General features: G+C 42.6%; 1 protein-coding gene across 15 annotated transcripts in view; it reads left to right on the forward strand.

Annotated features, from left to right (window-relative positions):
* The window catches only part of ncor1 (nuclear receptor corepressor 1), a 337,051-nt gene that overhangs the window by 104,468 nt on the left and 214,845 nt on the right, over positions 1 to 17,738 (forward strand). For all 15 annotated transcript variants that reach the window (XM_063031052.1, XM_063031066.1, XM_063031065.1 and 12 more), the window contains one exon: positions 12,339 to 12,452. In XM_063031052.1, coding sequence (XP_062887122.1) covers positions 12,339 to 12,452 — 114 coding nt within the window. The remainder of the gene's footprint in view (positions 1 to 12,338; positions 12,453 to 17,738) is intronic.

Below are 17,738 nucleotides of genomic sequence, written 5' to 3' on the forward strand. Positions count from 1 at the left end.
ATAGCTATGCTGAAGCTAAGGGAGTTGTGGTCACTCTCACCAAAATGCTCCCCCACCAAGAGGTCTGCCACCTGACCAGGTTCATTACCCAGAACTAGATCCAGTATGGCCTCTCCTCTTGTCGGCCAGTCCACATACTGCGTCAGGAATCCTTCTTGAACACACCTGACAAATTGAGCCCCATCCTTGCAGTCAGGAGGTGCCGGTCAATATGAGGGAGTTGAAATCACTCATAACTACAACCCTGTATCTCCTGCACCATTCTAAAATCTGCCTGATTATCTGCTCCTCGGTGTCCCGAGGGCTATTTGGGGGCCTATTGACTATTCCCAGCACAGAGATTGATCCCTTCCTATTTCTGACTTGCACCCACACTGACTCAGTGGACACTCCCTCTGCAGCGTCCTCCCTTTCATACTACTTCCATTCCGCAATTAACACAGGTAAACCTACCTCACCTCTTCCCGTTACCGCCTAAGCCCAGTAACGGGTTGGCTCACAAATAGAGAAAACTTGGCGACAATGCAAGAGGGAGGATAGACAGGTGATAGAGAAGGGACGTGCTCAGACCGATGGTTTGAGATGTGTCAATTTTAATGCAAGGAGTATCATGAACAAAGCAGATGAGAGAGCGTGGATCATTTCCCAGAGCTATGATGTTGTGCCCATTACAGAGACTTGAATGGTGCAGGGGTAGGAATGGCTACTTAGAGTGCCAGGCTTTAGATGTTTCAGGAAGGACAGGGAGAGAGGCAAAAGAGGTAGGGGTGAGCACTGGTGATCAGAGATAGTGTCATGGCTGCAGAAAAGGCATAGATAGTGGTGTGGCTCTGTTGCTGAGAGATGGAATTACAGTATATCTTTAGAACAAGGTGACATAGGGTCAGAGGATGAATCTTTGTGGGTGGAGTTAAGAAACTGCAAGAGTTTAAAAAAAAATTATGGGAATCATATATAATCATATATATGCCTCCAATTGGTAGCCAAGATATGGGTTTAAGATTGCAAAGTGAGCTGTAAAATTCATGTAATAAGGGTGATGAAACAATTGTAATGGGGGACTTCAATATGCAAGAATATTGGGAAAATCAGCTTGGTGTCAAATCACAAGAAAGGGAATTGGTTGAATGCCTACAAGATGGATTTTTAGAGCAGCTTGTGCTTGAGCCTACTCAGGGAAAGCCTATCTTAGATTGGGTGTTGTGTAATAACTCGGGTCTTATTTGGGAGCTTAACATAATGGAATTAGGCAGCAGTGATCTTAATATGATTGAATTCATACTGCAATTTGAGAGGGAGAAGCATAAGTCACATGTATCAGTATTGCAGTGGAATAAAGGGAATTACAGAGGCACGAGAGAGGAGCTTGCCCAGGTGGATTAGAGGAGGATGCTCGCGGGGGTGGCGGCGGAGCAGAGATGGCTGAAGTGTCTGGGAATAGTTCACAAGACGTAGGATCGATGTATCCCATAGAAAAAGTTGTTCTCAAATGGCAGGGGTAAGCAATCATGGCTGACAAAGGAAGTTGAGGACTGCTTAAAAGCCAAGGAAAGGGCATCTGAGGTAGCAAAAGCGAGTGGGAAGTTGGATGATTGGGAAGCTTTTAAAATCCAACAAAAGGCAACTAAAAAGCTATAAAAAGGGAAAAGGTGAAATGAGAGGGCAGACTAGCCAGTAATATAAAATACTAAAAGTTTTTTCAGTTATATAAAGAGTAAAAGGGAGGAGAGAGTTGATATTGGACCACTGGAAAATGACGCTGGTGTGGTATTAATGGGGGACAAAGAAATGGCAGATGAACTTGATGGGTATTTCACTGCAGAAGGCACTAGCAGTGTGCCAGAGGTCAATGAATGCCATTGCTATTACAAAGGAAAAGGTACTAGACAAATTCAAAGGTAGATAGGTCACCTGGATCTGATGGACTACATCCCAGAGTCCTGAGAGAGTAGGCTGAAGAGAAAATGGATGCATTGTTCATGATCTTTCAGGAATCACTTGATTCTGGCATGGTCTCGGAGGACAGGAAGATTGCAAATGTCACCCCACTCCTTAATAAGGGAGGAAAGCTAAAGAAATGGAATTATGGGCCAGTTAGCCTAACCTCAGTGGTTGGGAAAGCATTGGTGTCTATTATTAAGGTCAAGGTTTCAGGGTACTTGGAGACTAATGATAAAATAAGTCAAAGTCATCATGGTTTCTGGTAAGGGAAATCTTGCCTGACTAATCTGTTAGAGTTCTTCTATGAAGTAACAAGTAGAGTGGACAAAGAAGAGGCAGTTGATGTCATTTACTTGGACTTAGGACAGGTAAGGAGGATTTTTTTTTAGCCAAAATAATAAATCTGTGGAATGCTCTGCCAGAAACTGTGGTGAAGGCAAAGTCCATGTGTATACTTAAGGCGGAAGTTGATTGTTTCCTGATTGGTCAAGCCATCAAAGGATACAGTGAGAAGGCAGGTGTATGGGGTTGAGTGAGATCCGGGATCAGCCATGATGGTGACGTAGACTCGATGGGCTGAATGGCCTAATTTTGATCCTATATCTTATGATCTTACAATATTGAGAGAAAAAAATGGTTAACCAATTACAGTAAATATATATGTATATTAAGTAGTTAAATAAAAATAGTTCAAAAACAGAAATAATTTTTTAAAAAGTGAGGTAGTGTTCATGGCTTCAGTGTCCATTTAGGAATCGAATGGCAGAGGGGAAGTTCCTGAATTGTTGAGTTTGTGCTTTCGGGCTTCTGTACCCCCTTCCTGATGGTAACAATGAGAAGATGGCATGTTCTGGATGATGGGGTCCTTAACAATGGACAATGCATTTCTGAGGCACAACTCCTTGAAGATATCTTAGATACTACGAAGACTAGTACCCATGATGGAATTGACCAAGATTACCCCTTATTTGTAATGACCAGTGTGCCCCAAATCTTGTGCTGTTCAATTTTTTAGCCCAGTGACAACAGCATCTGCGTATAGAATTTTTAAGTGGAAGTAAACCTGAAGCTATTCTAATGATAACAAGCTACCAAGTCCAGTTTGCTGTTCATTATTTGAAAGAAATAAAATAACTGTCAATAAGAACTTTGATCTCCTCTGGGTTTGATCATTTTCACTCTCGTTCATCTGACTAATTTTACAACTTTCTGTAGCCTTTGATCCCGTGTAGTCACCCAACTCCGTACCAGACAGTGATGCAGCCTATCAGCATGCTCTCCACAGTACATCTGCAGAAGTTTCCGAGTGTTTTAGGCAACCAAGCCTAATCTCCTTTTCTATCCTGCTTGTTACTACTTCAAAGAATTCCAACGGGCAAGATTTTTTGTTGAAGAATCCATGCTGACTATTGCCTATTTTATCATGTAGTTATAAAGAAGGCAAGACAGCAACCAAATTTTATTACAAGTTTGAAGAAGGACACAGCTGCATGGTTTGCTCAGTATTGTTACAGGATGATGGCAAACGAAATACAATGTTGGAAAGTGTATGGTTATGCACTGGCAGAAGAAGTAAGTGGGCAGACTATTATTTAAATGGGAGAAAATTCAAAGTTCTGAGATGCAACGGGGCTTGGGAGTCCTCGTGCAGGATACTCTTAAGGTTGAGTCGGTGGTGAAGAAGGCGAATGCAATGTTGGAATTCATTTCTAGAGGAATAGAGTATAGGAGCAGGGATGTGATGTTGAGGCTCTATAAGGCACTGGTGAGACCTCACTTAGAGTACTGTGGGCAGTTTTGGTCTCCTTATTTAAGAAAGGATTTGCTGACGGAGAGGGTGCAGAGAAGATTCACTAGAATGATTCCAGGAATGAGAGGGTTAACATATGAGGAACATTTGTCCGCTCTTGGTCTGTATTCCTTGGAGTTTAGAAGAATAAGGGGAGACCTCATAGAAACATTTCGAATGTTGAAAGGCATGGACAGAGTGGATGTGGCAAAGTTATTTCCCATGATTGGGGAGTCTAGTATGAGAGGGCATGACTTAAGGATTGAAGGGTGCCCATTCAGAACAGAGATGCGAAGAAATTTTAGCCAGTAGGTGGTGAATCTATGGAATTTGTTGCCACGGGCGGCAGTGGTGGCCAAGTCATTGGGTGTACTTAAGGCAGAGATTGATAGGTATCTGAGTAGCCAGGGCATCAAAGATTATGTCGAGAAGGCGGGGGAGTGGGACTAAATGGGAGAATGGATCAGCTCATGATAAAATGGCAGAGCAGACCCGATGGGCCGAATGACCGACTTCTCCTTTGTCTTAGGGTCTTATGATTATACATATAATAATTGTATTATGCTAGTGTTATACAGTGAATGCTGGACAATAACTGTCCAACTGTAGAGAGTGTGACAATGGCCATGGGTATTCAATGGGATTACCGTGGCTGAATTGCCTAAAATCAGCAGTCTTGAGGAAATGAGACATGACAGGGAAAGGGATCATCACTGACCAGATTTAATTGGTGCAGCCGCTAAAATTCCCTGGCTTCAGTTGGAGTTCAGAGGCTGGGTATTTCATGTCAAGTGACTGATCTAATTGTTTGAAACCTTTATCATCTACAAAGAGATTTCAGAAGAGGAGGTGTTTGTTATCCTGAGGCAGATCACAATGGATAACCCCCCAGGCCCTGACAGTGTTCCCTCGGACCCCATGGGAGGCAATTGTCAGGGCCCTAGCAGAGATATTTAAATCATCCTTCGACAGGAGAGGTACTAGAGGATTCGGGGATAGCCAATTTTGTTTCATTGTTTAAAAAAGACTCTAAACATCAATCAGGAAATTATAGGCCGATGAGTCTGACATCAGTTGTGGGAAAGTTATTGGAAGGTATTCTAAGTATTTGGATAGACATGGACTGTTTAAGGATAGTCAACATGGCTTCTTGCATGGCAGGTCATGTATTTAGAATTTTCCAAGGAAGTACCAAGAAAGTGGAAGAAGGCAAGGTGATGCATGTTGTCACCATAGACTTTAGCAAGGCATTTGATAAGGTCCCACATGGGAGACTGGTCAGTTGCTCGGTATTCAAGATGAGGTAGTAAATTGGATTCGACATTGGCTTTGTGAGTGAAGCCAGAGAGTGGTGGTAGATGGCTGACTCTCTGACTGGAGGCCTGTGACTAGTGGAGTGCCGCAGGAATCGGTGCTGGGTCCTTCGTTGTTTGTCATCTCTACCAATGATCTGGATGGTGGTTCAGTGTGGTTAACCGGATTAGCAAATTTGCGGATGACACCAAGATTGGGGGTGTAGTGGACAGCGAGAAAGACTTTCGTGGCCTTGTAGTGGGACCTGCATCAATTAGAAAAATGGCAGATGGAATTTAATGCAGACAAGTGGGATATTTTAAAAACGCAAACAACAGGAATTCTGCAGATGCTGGAAGTTCAAGCAACACACATCAAAGTTGCTGGTGAACGCAGCAGGCCAGGCAGCATCTATAGGAAGAGGCACAGTCGACGTTTCAGGCCGAGACCCTTCGTCCGGACTTCACTGACTTCGTCAGTGGGATATTTTGCACTTTGGTCAGACCAACCGATGTAGGTCTTACACAGTGAATGAGTGCGCCAGAGCAGATGGATCTGGGAATATAGGTCCATAATTCATTAGAAGTGGCATCACAGGTGGATAGGGTTGTAAAGAAAGCTTTCGGCGCATTGGCTTTCATAAATCAAAGTGTTGAGTACAGAAGATGGGATATTATGTTGAAGTTGTATAAGACTTTGGTGAGGTCTAATTTGGAGTATTGTGTGCAGTTTTGGTCACCTACCAGAAAGATATAAATAAGGTTGATAAAATACAGAGAAAATTTACAAGGATGTTGCCAGCTCTGGAGGACCCAAGTTGCATAAGGAAAGAATGAACAGGTTAGCGCATATTCCGTGCAGCAAAGAAAATTAAGAGGAGGTTTGATAGAGGTATACCAAATTGAGGCGTATACAGTGGTGCTAGAGTGTTTCTGAAACCTGTTTTTTAAAAAAAATTCAATTTCTGCTTAACTGTGACCTAAAATGTGATCAGATCTTCTCATGTCCTAAAACTAGATAGAGTACCCAATTAAATAAATAACACAAAAGTATTATACTTGTTCATTTATTTATTGGGAAAAATGATTCAATATTACATGTATTTGTTGGAAAAAGTATGTGAACCTTTGTTTTCAGTAACTGGTGTGACACCCTTGTACAGCAGTAACCTCAACCAAACATTTCCGGTAACTTTGGATCAGTCCTGCTCATCGGCTTGGAGGAATTTTAGGCCATTACTCCTTACAAAACTGCTTCAACTCTGGGATGTTGGTTGGCTTCCTTGCATGAACTGCTTGCTTCAGGTCCTTCCACAACATCACAACATTTCTATAGGATTAAGGCCAGGACTTTGACACGGCCATTCCAAAACACAACTTTTCTTCTTTTTAATCCATTGTGTTGTTGATTTACTCTTGTCCTTCAGATCATTATCTTGTTGAATTATCCATCTTCTATTTAGCTTCGGGTGATGGACTGCTACCCTGACTTTCTCCTGTAAACTGCCTTATTACAGTTGTAATACCCTGGAAAAGGTTTCACTGCTAACGATGGTCTTTCCGTAGAAGCAATGCTTGGGTAATGGCTAAAGATAACAGGTGCTTTGGAATGTCAGCCATCCAATCAGGGGAGCCAGGTTTTCTTTTGTGTGCCTGATACTGGTGTGAGCTGGGGTCTTTGTTTGGCGGGAGATGAAGAGAGAAGACACTGGAGGGAACTGGTCGTAGGATTTGACCTGGTGGGGGACCGTGATTCGATGGAGCAAGGTGCAAGGGTCTACTGAGGATCGGTATATATGACTTTTGGAAGAGTTGAGCTCCAACTTGTGCACATTTGACTGTTTAATTATAATGGGCCGTTTTTGTTTTCCTCTTGCTTTTCTTTACTACCCCTTTAGTTAAGTTAACACTCATAAATATAATTCCTTTATTGTTTGCAATCTGCTGTCTGTTATTTCTTGGCACTGAGTTGTAACAGGGTAGCAAATCGCACGGCATTCACACAAACCAGGGTTTGGGATGGGAGAGCCATCCCAATGTCATGGATTTGGCGGGACCAAAGTGTGTATTCCTTAGATGCATGCAACCCAAAGAAATCAGGGTTTTGTTGTGGGGTGTATTCTCTTGGATTGATTTTGTTGGATGCTATGTGATTGTCCTGAACAGTGATCCAGTGAGCTGTGTGTTTAAGCCTGTGTTAAACTATTGTCTGGTGAAGTGATTAAGATACGTGGTTATGGACGCCGTAGGGGGTTGTGCGGTGGTGCAAATCCACATGATTACCGGTTGCAATTGCATGTGTATTGAGTGGGGTAGACATTCGTAACCCCAATGAATTGTTGCTTGGGACTGTGTACCATTAAAGCATTAGGAACATTTACGCTCATGGAATGAAGGTTTGACAAAATGGCCGGCAAAGACTTTGTTTTCGTTCAGACTAGCACTGACGTACTATTGGGATTGCCTGGTACTATTGGGGCCCTGGAAGGGGGCTGTTCATATATTCCAGGAGGAGAGAAGTGTAGACAAGGGTGCCAAATCGGAAGCAGAGTTTCCCCTAGTTGTGGTGGAGACTTTAAAGACAAGTTGCTCTCGTTCCCGCGGAGCGTTGGGGGGGGTGGGTGGTGGAGGAGTCATCTGATTTGGAAGGTTTCATGAGTCCTCGGGCGAAGAAGGGTGTGCATTCTGAGTTCGTATCGGCCCTTGCCTCCCTGTTGAATAAATGGGAAAGTGCCCATGTGAAAAGTCCTGGTTATTGTAAGCTCAGAATGTTCTCGGAGATAACACCCACACCTGACAGGGATGAGGAGTATGAGACTTGGGTGGAGCAGACCTCTGAAATGCTGGATGAGTGGCAGTGCTCTGATGACTCGAAAAGAGGGCAACTGATAGAGAGTCTGAGAGGTCTGGTTGCTGACGTAGTGAGATCCTTAAAGACACAGAAACCATTGGTTACTTCCGCAGGCGACATGAAATTTTTTTTGATGCGGCAGGAAGCCCAATGGAGCTTATGACAGGGATTTGGAACATGTTTCAGGAGAAGTGGGGAGAAACTTTCTGCCTACATTTTTCGGCTAGAGAGAGAGCTGAGTTGAATCAGTTGAGAATGGACCAAGAGGTGAAAGGCACACAGTCACAGGACATGATCGCTTGGGGTTCAAAACCCTTCAGCAGGACCCTTTGGTCCAAAGCGTTGACTGTGCTTTTTTCCATAGATGCTGCCTGGCCTGCTGAGTTCCTCCAGCATTTTGTGTGTGTTGCTTAGATTTACAGCATCTGCAGACTTTCTCTTGATTGTGATGTTGAAGCTGGGAGATGTCTTTTCAATTAATGAGTTTGATGTGGGTTGGTTGTTCCAAGAGTACTTGCCACACCATCCGAGTGACAGAGGACACCCTGTTCAGAGAAAGATCGCAGTGACTGGCACCTGCAGAGGTGGAGGATGTTCAGCAGCATCTGCGGAAGCTGAAGGAAGCTGGGATCCTCACTGAGTCCAGAAGCACCTATGTGTCTCCAACAGTAGTGGCCAGGAAGAAGAATGGGAATTTCCAGATGTGTGTGGACCATCAACTCTGAATAGTCCTCAACCTGTATACAGTCCCGATAATCGAGGACACGTTGCCTGCCTGAGTGGTTCAGTGTGCTGGACTGGAGGAGTGGGTATCATCAGATACCATGAATGAGGCTGACAAAGAGAAAATAGCGTTTATTTATCCCCTTGGATTCTTCGTGTTTGAAAGGATGCCCCAGGGCATATCTGAAACCCTGGCGAATTTCCAGCGTATCATGGAGAAAGCTGTGGGGGATATGAATTTGCTTGAGCTGTTGGTGTAGCTGAATGATCTCATAGTGTTTGGGGTCCACCTTGGAGGAACATGAAGCAAGGCTACCGAAGGTGCTGGGCCGCCTGAAAGCTGAAGGGTTAAACTTTCCCTTGACAAGTAGAAGTACTGCAAGACGTCTGTCAACTATGTTGGGCAAGTAGTCTCGGAGGTGGAATAGCCACGGATCCATCTAAGACAGAGGTGGTGACCGCCTGGTCAAGACCACAGACTGTGAGTCTCCTGCACTTGTTCCTTGGATTCTGTGCGTACTATTGGAGGTTCGTGAAAGACTACTCTAAAGTGAGACACCCTTTAAATTATCTTTGCAGTTATCCTTCCTCGGGGAAGAAAGGGAGGGCAAAAGGAGAAGATGGTAAAGTTTATCTTGGCCCTTCGGATCCTTTTGGAGCGAGGTGGTATGCAAAATGTGAAGAGGCCTTTCAGGAATCCTCCAGACAGACTGACCCATGTCGCACTTGGGCAAGAGTGTGGCACCTCTCCCGTTGGTGAGATATGCCACTGCCATTTACACTTGGGTTGAAGGTCCTGATCTCACAAAATTTCTGTGAGACTTTGTGCTGTGCATGAAGGGGTGATAAATTATCTCGAAGTCATGAGGACATGACTTATTTTGGTGGGGGAGGGGGAAGAGAGTGTAACACCATGGAAAAGGTTTCACTGCTAACTTAATGGTGTTTCTGTAGAAGCAGTGTTTGGATTATGGTTAGAGATAATGGGGGGGGGGGAAGCAGGATTCTTTTTTGTGTGCCTGACACTTGTGAGCTGGGGACTTTGGCGGGAGACGAAAAGAGAAGCCGCTGGAGAGAACCAGTCATATGATTTGACCCAGTGGGGACCATGATTCGATGGAGCAAGGTGTGAGGGTCTAATGAGGATCGGTGAATATGACTTTTGGAAGAGTTGAGCTCCAACTTGTGCACATTTGGCTATTTAATTATGATGGGCCCTTTTCCTTTTTTTTCTTTTCTTTACTAGTCCTTTAGTTAACATTCATAAATATAATTCATTTAATCGTATGCAATGTACTGTCTGTTATTTCTTGACAGCAAGATGTAACAGGGTAGCAAATCACATAACATTCACACAAACCAGAGCTTGGGGGTGGGAGAATCGCCCCAATCTCACAGATTTGGCGGAACTGGAGTGTGTATTCCTTAGACCTACACAGACCAATGAAACTGGGGTCTCTCAATTTTGAATTCATTGTTCCTTCAACAATTGCAAGCTGTCCAGTCCCTGAGGCAGCAAAGCAGCAGCAAACCATGATGCTCCTTCCAACATGCTTCACAGTTGGGATGAGGTTTTGGGGTTGGTGTGAAATGCCTTTTTTCCTCCAAACATAGCAATGTGCATTTCTGCCAAAATGTTCAACTTCTGTTTCATCTGACCACAGACAATTGTTTCAGGAGCATTGTAGAACATCTAGGTGGTCTTTTGCAAACTTGAGATATGCAGCAAAGCTTTTTTTGGAGAGCAGTGGCTTCCACCATGGTGTCCTTACGTAAACATGACTTGAGCAAGTTTTAGAGATCTCTGCAGGTCTCTTGCTATTACCCTTGGGTTGCTTTTCACCTCCTTCAGCGTTGTATGTTGTACTCGTGGCGTGATCTTTGCAGGATGCTCACTTCTAGGGAGAGTAGTATCAGTACTAAATTTCCTCCATTTGTAGAAATTTCTCTCACTGTTGACTTATGAAACTCAAGGCCATTGGAAATGTTTTTGTAGACTTTTCCAGCTTTATGCGTCTTTATAATTTTTCTAAGGTCCTCTGAAAGTTGACTTGATCAAGGCATGGTGCACATAAACAGATCTTTCTGGAGAAGAGCAGGCCCTGTCAGTAACCTGACTGTATGTGTCTTTTTTATAGGGCAGGGCACCTCTACAAGCCACACCTCCAAACTCATCTCATTGATTGGAACACTTGACTCCTAATAGCTTTTGTAGAAGGCAATACGCCAGAGGTTTGCATACCTTTTCCAACAATTACATGCAATATTGGATAATTTTTCTTAATAAATGAACAAGTATAATGTTTTTGTGTTTAATTGTGTTCTTTTTATCTGGGTTTAGGGCTTACCTGAAGATCTGATCACATTTTAGGTCATATTTATGCAGAAATAGAGAAATTTCTACAGTGTTCACAAACTTCCTAGCACCACTGTAGATGGGTAGATGCAAGCAAGCTTTTTCTACTGAGGTTGAGTGGGACAACAACCAGAGGTCATGGGTTAAGGGTGAAAGGCGAAAAGTTTAAGGGGAATATGAGGGGAAACTTCATTCAGAGGATCATGAGAGTGTGGAACGAGCTGCCAGCGCAAGTGGTGCATGTGAGCTCGATTTCAACATTCAAGAAAAATTTGAATAGGTGCATGGATAGTAGGGGTATGGAGGGCTGTCGTCCTGCTGCAGGTCAGTGGAAGTAGGCAGTTTAAGTGGTTTTGGCGTGGACTAGATGGGCCAAGTGCCTGTTTCTGTGCTGTACTTCTCTATGACTAAAGCACAATCAAGAATGTGATGGAATACTTTCCACTTACCTTGCTGAATGGATCTCTAGCATCACAAAATTCACAGCATTCCCAAAGAAAAACTATCTATTTGATTGGTACCCCTAAGCATTCACATTAAACACCATTATAGTTGTTGTGTGTGTATATATATATATATATATATATATATATATGTGTGTGTGTGTATGTGTATATATATATATATATATATATATCATAGACAGCAGTGTGAGACAATCTAGTGTGATTGCACATGCTATCCTCAACTCTGGCTGCTACTGCTGAATTTGGCAATTTAGCTGCTCTTGCCACACCAACTAAAATTATGTTAATTTATGTAATTTTAGCTCTTAATTATTTATAGAATAAAGATATATTTGTTAGATTTTATTTTATATACATGAAATACTATAAAACTTGCTTACATGGAACTAAATTTCAACTTCATGTTTGCCAACATAATGAGCCAAACAATACTGAATATAGTTGCTGGTACATTCACAAGTTTAAATTTCAGTTGGTAAAAGACCAGAGCCAGTGTGGCTAGCAAGGGTAAGCAGGATGGATATACGCGAGCAAAGTTTTAGATGAGCTTGAGCTAGTAGAGAGCAGAGAGGGGAAATTTGAAGAAATTGATTTGAAATTCAAGATTCTGCAGATGCCGGAAATCCACAGTGTAACACAAAATGTTGGAGAAAGTCTGCAGGTTAGGCAGTCTAGATAGTGAGGAATAAAGAACTGGCGTTTTCGGCTGAGACCTTTCTTCAGGATATTTTGTACCTCCATTTTGAGTGGAAACATTCTTCATTCACGATTGTTAAAGAGAAGCCATGTTTTGAATATGGTGACTCCTCCACTTCAGACGGTAAGAAAATTCAGATTTGTTTTTCATTCTGCAATTTAGGATGTAAACCTTGTATATGTTGGCAAGAAATATTGATTCTCTTCCTATGTTGCTTATTAGCAACAACTTGAAGAAGAAGCAGCTAAGCCTCCAGAGCCTGAGAAGCCTGTCTCCCCTCCTCCAGTGGAAGCGAAACATCGAAGTATTGTCCAGATTATCTATGACGAAAACAGGGTAAGGACAAAAAACAATAGGAATTTTTCATTTTTTTATTTTGCCAATAATTAAAATAGTGAGAACATGTGTGTTGAGTGGTTTGTCTGAGATATTTCCACAGGCTGAATTGGGTTGAGTAAGCTGGAGATGCCTGATTTAGGCTCAGTTATGTAAATAATAACTCTGCTAGGAAGGGATCAGGCTAATATTTGCAAGTGAATGAGTGAAGTGTTAGTTTGTTGTTACTTCCATGTCCACTCATTTTTTTTTAAGGTTTTTAAATCTATAAATGACACTCTATCATCTACAAATGGTTTTGACTTCAACCTTCTGAAAAAGTTAGTCTAGTTCCACCACCATTTAAAATAAAATCTGCATGGCTTAAAGCCATACTGCTGAGCAAGTTAGAAACAGTGAAATACACAGTGCATTTGAGACGACAGATTCAATTGGCAGGAACATGGGACTGTGCTAATTTATCCTAGCAGATTTTGCTGCTGAAAAAGTAGCAGGTAATTAATGGCTCAGCACATGTAGATATTTATTGGCACTTTCTGTCAGCTCTGAAAGGACTGTTTATCCAGGGTGTTCTGATGCACTTGGTTTGTAACTATAAGAGATGTTAAACTTTTTCCTGGTGAAGCGGCAGCCTACATAGATTTTAAATTTAATGCTTTGATCTCTGCTTATTTTGTAGAGTCTTCTGTATTGCAGCAGGTGAACACTTTACAGAACGTCTCTTATTAGCCCAGAACTGATGGATGCTTATACTATTAACCTTGCTGCTCTTCTATTCCCATGAAGCTGAATATAAAACTGAAAAACCTTGTCCTTTGACGCTGCATATTCTATAAACAAAATTGAGTTCAGACCCATTTAAAAGACACTTAAATTTTGTGCATTTGTAGTACTCTCTGGTATCTCAGATAATTACTCTTCTTACTCCATTTATATCTCTTGCAGGCTGCTGTTTGTTTCCTTACCTTGTCCAAAAGTTGAGCTCTCACCTAGCATTTTTCTGCTTTTCATCATCAATCACCAATCCTCCTTTCCACTTTATCACACACTTCTTTGTTCTTCCTTCCCACGCCTCTCCCCTAATACACTCAAAGCTCCTCTTTTTGTGAAGGAAAAATGTTACCCAGTTCAGTTTGAAGGTTAGGGACCTGATGTTTTTCTCTGTACACAGGTTCTTTTTGAACGTTGTTATTACTCTGTCCACATATTCTGATGCAATTTGTTTTTAATTCAGTTTTACAGCATCCACTGTATTGAGCTGTATTTTGTAGTTCATAAGATAGAGGAGCAGAATTAGGACAGTTGGTCCATGAATGCTCTGCCATTCTTTCATGGCTGACTGTATTTTATACCCCATTCTCCTGCCTTCTAACCCATAACTCTAAACCTTCCCCTCCCCAACCCCTTATCCATCAAAAACATATCAACCACCTGGGCAACAAATGCACAGGTTCACCAACCTCTAGCTGAAGAAATTCCTCTTAATTTCAGTTTTAAAAGGATTTCTGAGGTGGTGTCCTTGGATCCTAGACTCTCCTAGCAGAAACATCCTCTTTAGTCCACTTTATCCAGGATTTCCTCTATCCAGTAGGTTTAAATGAGATCTTCCCTCACTCCTCTGAACTCTATGAAGTACAATGCCAGAGACATCAAACATATCGTAGATTAAGCCTTTCATTCTTAAAGTGAGAACTTCCTCTGGAACCTGCCAAGGACCAGCATATCTTTCCTTAGATACAATGCTCACAATGCTCTATAACAGTGGTCCCCAACCACCGGGCTGCAAAGCATGCGCTACTGGGCCGTGAGGAAACAATATGATTTGGCGATATGAAATGATATGAGTCAGCTGCACCTTTCCTCATTCCTTGTCACTCACTGTTGAACTTGAACACCCCTCCCCCGGTCGGCCGGTCCACAAGAATATTGTCAGTATTAAACCAGGCCGCAGTGCAAAAAAGGTTGGGGATCCTTGCTCTATAAAGCTTGTACTACATCCTTGCTTTCATATTATACAGTAGTCCTCTTGAAATTAATGCTGATTATTTGCCGCCTTTGTTACTGACTCATCCTACAGGTTAACCTTGAGGGAGTCCTGAACTAGGACTCCGAAGTCCTTTTGCACTTATGGTTCGAGAATTCTCTCCTCATTTAGAAAACGGTCGATAACCTTTATTCTTCTTGCGACAGTCCATAATCCCACACCTTCCTATGCTGTGTTCCATCTGCCACTTCTTTGTCCATTTTTCCAGCCTGTCCCAAGTCCTTTTGCAGATTTCCTATCTCTGTGGCACTACCTGTCCATCCACTGAACTTCGAATCGGCTTCCAAATTCAAAGTAAATTTATTATCTGGGGTGGTGGGGGAGGGGGTGTAATTGTGTGTGTGTGTTACCATATGCTATCTTTAGATTTATTTTCTTGCAGCTATTTACAGGAAAATAAAGAAATTTAATAGAATTTATGAAAAACTACATACATAAAGAATGACAAATAACCAATGTGCAAATTTAAAAAAATAATAATACTGGGAGCACGAGTTGTGGAGTCCTTGAAAGTGGGTTTGCAGTGTTATAAGAATTTAACCCTTAGGAATAATGATCAGTTAGGCACAGAAAGAATCTGTGTTTGACAAGCACCTTTATTGTCTCCCACTACCTGCCCCTCCACCAGTCTTCGTATCACCTGCAAACTTGGCAACAAAGCCATCTATTCCATTATCTAGATCATTGATAAACAGCATAAAATGGAGCGGTCCCAACACAGACCCCTGCGGAACATTACTAGCCAACCAGAAAAGGATCCTTTTATTCCCACTCGTTGCCTATTAGCCAGTATTCTTAACAATGCCAGTAACTTTATTTGCTCTCTATAGGGTTGTTCCCACTAATTTTTGCGTTATTTCATACCCTCTCTTGCTTTTACATTAGCTTTGACTTCCTTTGTCAGCTACGGGTGTGCTATTTTGCAATTTGAGCATTTCTTTGTTTTTGGAATACATCTACCTGCACCTTCCTCATTTTTCCTAGAAGCTCACACCATTGCTGCTCTGCTGTCATCCCTGCCAGAGTCTCTTTCCAGTTTACTTTGGCCAGCTCCTCTCTCACACCACTGTAATTTCCTTTTCTCCACTGAAATACTGCTACATCAAAATGTATTTTCTCCCTGTCAAATTTCAAGTTGAACTCAATTATAATGTGATCACATCAGGGTTCTTTTACCTTAAGCTCCCTAATCACCTCCAGTTCATGACATAACACCCAATCCAGTATAGCTGATCCCCTAGTAGGCTCAACGGCAAACTGCTCAAAGAGCCATCTTGTAGGCATTGAACAAACTCTCTCTCTCGAGATCCATTTCCAACCTGAATTTCCCAATTGACCTGTTTGTTGAAATCTCCCCTGACTATTATAACATTGCCCTTTTAACACACCTTTTCCATTTCCTATGCTAATCTGTGGTCCACATCCCAGCTACTGTTGTGAGGCCTGTATATTACTGCCATCAGGGTCATTTTATCCTTAACACAAAGTAATCTGCAGATGCTGGGGTCAAAGCAACACTCAGAACACGCTGGAGGAATTCAGCAGGTCGGGCAGCATCCGTGGAAGCGATCAGTCAACATTTCGGGCCGGAACCCTTTGTCAGGACTGAAGAGGAAAGGGGCAGAGGCCCTATAAAGAAGGTGGGGGGAGGGTGGGAAGGAGAAGGCTGGTAGGTTCCAGGTGAAAAACCAGTAAGAGGAAAGATAAAGGGGTGGGGGAGGGGATAGACAGCAAAGGTGAAGAAGGAATAGGGGAAAGCACAATGGGTAGTAGTAGGAGGCGGAACCATGAGGGAGGTAGTAGGCAGCTGGGGGAGGGGGCAGAGTGAAACTGGGATAGGGGAAGGGAGGGGGAGGGAATTACCGGAAGTTGGAGAATTCAGTGTTCATACCAAGGGGCTGGAGACTACCTAGACTGTATATGAGGTGTTGCTCCTCCAACCTGAGTTTAGCCTCATCATGACAGTAGAGGAGGCCATGTATGGACATATCCGAATGGGACTGTGAAGCAGAGTTGAAGTGGGTGGCAACCGGGAGATCCTGTCTGTTTTATCCTTGCAGTTTTTAAATTCAACTGACAAGGATTCAACATATTCCAATCCTACATCACATCTTTCTACTGATTTGAGGCCATCCTTCACCAGCAGAGCCATGTCACCTCTGCTGGCCTTCCTATCCCTCCGATACAACGTATAACCTTGAACATTCAGCTCCCAACTACAACTATCCTTCAGCCACGATTCAGCGATGGCCACAACATCATGCCTGACAAACTATAATAGTGCAACAAGATCATCCTCCTTATTTCTTGTACTCCATGCATTGAGATATAATATTTTTGAGGGCTGCATTTACAACTCATTTTGATTTTGCTTCCCTACTGCACTGATACTCACCTTGCAGGCTGCAAATGCACCCAGTCATCTGCCTGCCCTTCCTGACGGTCTGACTTGGCTTCCACATCCATTTGTGGCAATGAACTGTACAAATTCACCACCCTTTGGCTCAAAAAAAGTTCTTCCTCGTCTCTATTCTAAATGGATGCTCCTCTATCCTGAGGCTGTGCCCACTGGTCTTGCTGAAGGGTTTCGGCTCAAAACGTTGACACTACTTTTTTCCTATAGATGCTGCCTGGCTTGCTGAGTTCCTCCAGCATTTTGTGTGTGTTGTTCCCCTGGTCCTAGATTCGCCCACGAAAGGAAACATTCCCTCTACATCCACTGTATCTAGTCCTTGCAATATTTGATAGGTTTCAATGAGATTTCCCCCCTCATTCTTCTAAACTACAGTGAGCCCAGAATCATCAAACGCTCCTCATACATTAATTCTTTCATAACAGGAAATCATTCCTGTGGATCTTCTCCAATGCTAGCACATTGTTTCTTAGATAAGGGACCGAAAACTGCTCGCAATACTCCCAAGTGCAGTCTAAGTAATGTCTTTATAATGCCTCAGCATTACATCATTGCTTTTATATTCTAGTCTTTTGAAATGAATGCTAACATTGCATTTGCCTTCCTTGCCATGGACTAAACTTGCAAGTTAACCTTTAGGGAATCCTGCACGAAGACTCCCATGTCCATTTGTACCTCAGATTTTTAATTTTTTCCTTGCTTAGAAAATAGTCTATGCCTTTATTCCTTTTACAAAAATGCATGACTCTACACTTCCGTACACCCCATTCCACCTGCCGTTTTTTTTGGCCCATTCTTCTAATTTCTATGTCCTTCTACAAACTCTCTG

This window comes from Mobula hypostoma, chromosome 23, assembly GCF_963921235.1.
Source record: "Mobula hypostoma chromosome 23, sMobHyp1.1, whole genome shotgun sequence".
Taxonomy (NCBI): Eukaryota; Metazoa; Chordata; class Chondrichthyes; order Myliobatiformes; family Myliobatidae; genus Mobula; species Mobula hypostoma.